General features: G+C 50.2%; 1 protein-coding gene across 1 annotated transcript; it reads right to left on the bottom strand.

Moving 5' to 3' along the window:
• Positions 1 to 4,702: 4,702 nt before the first annotated feature.
• On the bottom strand, positions 4,703 to 5,232 carry PRR23E (PRR23 family member E). The gene is given in 2 exon segments (XM_047836335.1): positions 4,703 to 4,858; positions 4,861 to 5,232. Coding segments are annotated over 2 exon segments (528 nt in total).
• Between the last annotated feature and the right edge of the window lie 330 nt (positions 5,233 to 5,562).

The following is a 5,562-nucleotide window of genomic DNA, read 5'->3' as shown; positions in this document are numbered from 1 at the left end:
GGTGGGGTGGGTCTGGAGGGTGCCAGCTTCTCCAAGGCATCCTACACGCGTCCAGGTGGGAACTGTGCATGTAGTACAGAGTTGACATCTCAGACCAGATAGTCTTGAACACGCCTCCAAAGTTGCCGTCTGTCCCACTGACTTACTCTCTCATCGATTCCTCTTAATGATCTCACTTCCTGCTAAGGATGCCTCTTGGGGGCTTCTCAGCCCCAGGAAAAGCCTTGGCCATTCATCATCACAAAACTCCAGGAGCAACAAACAGCAGAGCTGGTCTCCTCCCAAAAGGTCAGAGCCCTGCTGAGGAGGGATGGAGACAACTCCAGTACAGAGTGGTTTCTTCCTCCCAGATCCATCCACCCCCAAAGATGGGGATCAGAGCCAGGGGAGTACACTAAGGGGCAGGATGACACGCTGGGACTGGGGATCCCCAAGTTGGAGGAGGATCCCCCGAGTTGGAGGAGGTAGCCTAGAAAAGGCACAAGCTGGTACCTGGGCCACCACGAAGGTGGCCACTGTCCCCAGGGGTAAGGAACTCAAGGGAAAGAGTTGATGCCACGAAAGAAAAGTAACGCAGGAACCCAAAGTAGATAGGGCAGGATTTGGGCAACCGTGACATCGGGAATGGAAGACATCATGACAAATATCCGCCAGGGGGCCAAGAGAGTGTTGACGCCGTGAAGCAGGAACAAACAGTTAAAGGAAGACCTTAAGAAAATGCGAGAATGGAAATATAATAAATGGAAACACTGAAGGCCTTAATAGATCGGAAAAACAGACCTAATGAGCCAGAAGATGAGGTTGAGGAGTGCGCTCAGAAAGCGTGAGGAACCGAGGCGGGAAACGTAAGAGACAAGTCTGGAGATGGGGAGGTTAGAGGCCCTAACACCCACGTGCTAGGACCTCCGCTGAAGAAACAGAATTAATGGAGTAGAAGAAACGTTTGAAGACACAAGGACCAACATTCTTCAGAATTAAAGATTGAAAACCAGAAGAATGGAAAATGAAGTAGAAAAGAAAACTCCCAGAGGCTCCCGAGAGAAACGCTTTCCTGCCCACAAGAAGCAGGGCTGGGGGGCCCTGCCGGGCTTCCCCGCGGCCGTGGTGAGAAGACGAAAGAACACAGCTGTAGGAGGGCCAACCCCCCATGCCGGTGAAAACCCCATGTCATTTTTGACACCTTGGCCAAACTTCATTGCTAATAACCCAACTTTTAAACAGAAGCGTCACCAATAACGCAGACAGCCCGTTAACACGTATTTTGTACATGCAGTAAAGCCTTGGTTTGCGAGTGTAATTCTTTCCGGAAACATGCTTGTAACCCAAAGCACTTGTATATCAAAGTGAATTTCAAGAACCGTTGGCTCAGTTGTGACTGTGGGATGCATCGTAGTGCCAGCCGTTGCTCGTTTATCAAGTTAACGTGTGTTAGAAAGGTTTGCTCGTCTTGCAGAACAAGGCCCTCGCCATCCAAGGTCTTACTGCACTGTATTCTCACAATCAAGTAAGCCAGTGGGAAGAAGATGCTAGTACAGCAGTCGTGTGAAAGGGAAACCACATTCCAAGCACCGTCCTGTACCGAACCCCCATACGTGCAGACCCATGCATTTCAAACCCGTGTGGCTCAAGGGTCTGTTGATTCTCAAAGCACTGAGAGAAGACAAGCTCACAGCTGGGTTTTCAGCTAAGCGGTCACTTACCGTGAGGGCAGTCCAAGGCTGCGGAAGGCCCGTCCCACAAGGGCCAGCTCTGAACACACATGGGGGAGATATAGCAAGATAAAAAATAAAGCAACAAGATGCTAAGATGGGGGGCAGGGTAGGAGTGAGTCGGTAACTTAGTAAAACTTACTTTTATCTGAAAGAGTAAAAGGAAGGGTGCCTGGGTGGCTCAGTTGATTAAGTGTCTGATTTCGGCTCAGGTCATGATCTTGTGGTTCATGGGTTCGATCCCCACCTCGGGCTCTGTGCTGACAGCTCAGAGCCTGGAGCCTGCTTCAGATTCTGTGTCTCTCTCTCTCTGCCCCTCCCCCATTCACATTCTGCCTCTCTCTCTCTCTCTCTCTCTCAAAAATAAACAAACATTTTAAAAAAAGGAAAGTCTCAGCAAAGAAATGGAAGATATAAAAAAGGACCAAGTGGGAATTTTAGAACTCAAAAATATAATAATTGAAATAAAAAAAAAAACCAAGCAAACTCAGTGGATGGGCTCAAAGAAGAATGGAGAGAACAGAGGAAAGAATTAATAAACCCACAGATAGAATGATAAAAATGACCTGGTCTGAATAGGGAGAAAAAAAGTGCATAGAATCTTAGGGACATCTGGGTCTGTAACTTAAGATTAACATTTGGGTCGCTGGAGACCCAGGAGAGTAGAGAGAGGGTAGAACTGAAAAAGTAGTCAAACCGATAACAGCAAGAAATGCCCCAAATTGGGCAGAAGACAGAAACCTAGAGATTCAAGAAAACAAACTGAGCAATCCCAAATGAGGTTAAGTCCAAAAAAATCCCCAGCACGATACGTCATAGTCCAAATACTGGAAACTAAAGGCTAAAAAAATCTTGAAAGCAGTGAGAGAGAAAGGCTATCCAACCTGTAAGAGGAAAACAATTTGAATGCTGTGTATTTCATTAAAAATCCATATAAAGAGATACTCTGCGAGATAACTCTACAGATACGCTGTACGGATGAATCAAAGTGGAATTTTAAAAAATGTTCAAGCAACCCTTGGGAAGGCAGGTGAAGGAAAACGGAGAAGTGAAACACAGAGGGAACAAGTTGAAAACCAAAGAGGAAACAGCAGACTTCAGCCCTAACCTAGCAGTAATTACATTAAATGCGAACGGGCGCATCGTGTATAATTCGGTGGATACAATGTTCTCGAAACTGTGTAACTACAGACAGCACATAACCACTGTCAGGAGGGGATATTACAAGAGACCTCTGTCATGATAGCACAGCTCTGTATCCCGATGGAGGTGACGGTTACAGAAAGCTGAACACGTGACAAGATCACACAGAACGGTATCCACACTGCCCCAAACTCAGTTGCCTGGTTTGACATTGTAAGGCAAGTGCACCCCTGGGAGAAAATGGGTGAAGCCTGCATGGGACCTCTCTATGCTACCTTTGCAACTTCCTGGAAACCTAGAATGTCACAATTAAAAAAAAAAAATCACAGTGGCACCTGGGTGGCTCAGTCGGTTGAGCGTCCGACTTCAGCTCAGGTCATGATCTCGCGGCTCGTGGGTTCGAGCCCCGTGTCGGGCTCTGTGCTGACCGCTCAGCGCCTGGAGCCTGCTTCATATTCTGGGTCTCTCTCTCTCTCTCTGTCCCTTCCCTGCTCATGCTGTCTCTCTCTGTCCCTCAAAAATAAATAAACATTAAAAAAATTTTTTAAAAATGTAAACACACAGGAAAATGAAAGAGGGGAGGTCACTTTCGCTAGTATGGCGTGTACTTTAAAAGAGTACCAACATAGTTTGTGCTTCTGTGCAAAATGAATCAGCTTCTCGGCTTCACTAACTATGAGCTGTGTTTCACCTCTGTGAGCCCCCAGTGGGACGAGGGAAGGACAGGTAAATCCGGGGCAGTTCTCCAGTGGGAGGGACACCTGCATGGCAGAAGTCACTCAGCTTCCATGGTCCCATTACAAGTCAGTAACACTCTTCAAACATCATGTCAATCAGAAAAGCCCCAGATGGTTTTTGAGCTGTCCCCCAGGGAGGAATGTCAACTGTCTGCAGCATCCCCACTGGCAAGGACACCTGGTTCCCCTGGGGACACCGCTTCCCTGAAGCCCTCTCCAGCGATGGCCATTTTCTTTCGTGTGTCCCCAGGTACACCTTGCTCCTTACTGCTAGTTCCACGCCACAGTCCTTTGAAGGTCACATCAGACCATGCCGTGGCTACTCGCTCTGGCCATGGTCGTCTCTCCTCGTGTCTTAGGATTCTGCAGCAGACCTAGCGGCTTTCTTCACTTCTGCCCTATTTCTTGGTCATTCCTGCGTCCACACGGATGGGTCGTCCAGCCAGCTGTCCTTTCACCTTCTTGACACACTCATCCTGCTCCCTCACTTACCCCAACCACCCACTCCCACGGCCAAACCCGGATCTTGTCATTTCCGTTAGTGTACTCATTCCTAGATAAATGGAGAGTGTTTCCTTTTCCAACCAGTAACTCCCATCTTCCTGGGGGGGGGGGGGGGGGGCGGGGTAGGCCATTCTCTGACCTTCAGCAGAGCCGTTTTGTGCCACGAACTAAATATACATGCATTACGTGGGTGGGTGGATCCTAAACACTGCGTCGACTGATAAAGAGCAAACTTGAGTTATGATGTCATTTATGTAATTTCAAAACATAAGCAAGCAAAATGCATTTTACGAGGCTGCATGCATGCATATTTGAGGGCCTGTATCAAATATACGGCAGGGCAGGCCCATGACAAAGGCCGGGGAGAGGAACAGGCTCAGGTAGCAGGGTTGAAGGGCAAAGGGGGAAAAAGTGAAAAGAAATAACGAATAGAGGAGACTTTCCAGGGCCAACAAGAGCGTGCTGGGAACTGAAAAACAGTGAACAAGTTACATTATCTGAACTCCTTTCAAAATTAGAAGTCAAATTTCAGAGTCTGGGCAGACGCACAGCTCACTAGGCATCGCGCAATACGTCTCCCATGGTTGGGGCAGGTGACAGGGCTATTGATTAGCACTGGAAGAGATGGTGGCAGGCTCTGCAGGGTGGCCGAGGGGAGCGAGGACAGCCGGGATCAGGCTGAGGGTCTGCGCTGGGGGAAGGGGGCAGAGGGCACAGTTCTGGGCCAGGGGACAGTGCAGGTGCCCAGAGGCTGACCGTGGAGTGGAGGCCCATTCTGATGGAGGGGCTTGGCATCTCTTCAAGTGAGAAGCTTCTCTGGACGGTCCCCCCGCCGCAGTCGGGACTGCAGCCGGGAAGCCTGAGCTGGTAGGAGTCAGCCATCCCACCTGGGTATAGTGGCCACAGGAGTCCCTGCTCAGAGCTGGAGGGACTGAGGAGTACGGGGGTGGGGGTCCCGTGGGGTAAGGAAATACACTGGAGGCCATGGTGGCCAGGCATTGGCTTCCCACTGGGGGATCAAAGCTGGAGACGCTCCGAGGCCAGACGGAAGGCACTAGGGCAGCTGGAGGGGGACGTCCCATCCGGAGAGGACCGCCAAAGGGTGCCCACGTGTAACTCCAAGGGGCTGCGTACCCCATGCATGGGTGGACAGCACAGGGGGGTCGTGTGTCAGGCCAGCAGGCTGGACAAGGTAGAGGGGTCCGTTGCCCACACAGGCACAGAAGCTACAGGCAGATCTCATGTCGGCCCCAGAGGCAGCTGGAGGTACTTGGCTTTCCTTTCAGGGCTGGGATGCTGGAGGCATGTGTTTGTGGACAGGACACTTCCTGCCCTTCCCCAGGCCTGGTGACATGTTTGGGGCTTGGGGCATATGAGTGCTTCTTTGAGTTAAGTTGTCCTTTCTTATCTTCATGAACCCTCAGTCCTCACCCCAGTGTGGAAAACGAGACCCGAGAGGATCAATGGCC

This window comes from Prionailurus viverrinus, chromosome A2 (assembly GCF_022837055.1).
Source record: "Prionailurus viverrinus isolate Anna chromosome A2, UM_Priviv_1.0, whole genome shotgun sequence".
NCBI lineage: Eukaryota > Metazoa > Chordata > Mammalia > Carnivora > Felidae > Prionailurus > Prionailurus viverrinus.
Note: the sequence above shows the minus strand (reverse complement) of the source record. Positions and strands in the feature narration are given on the sequence as shown.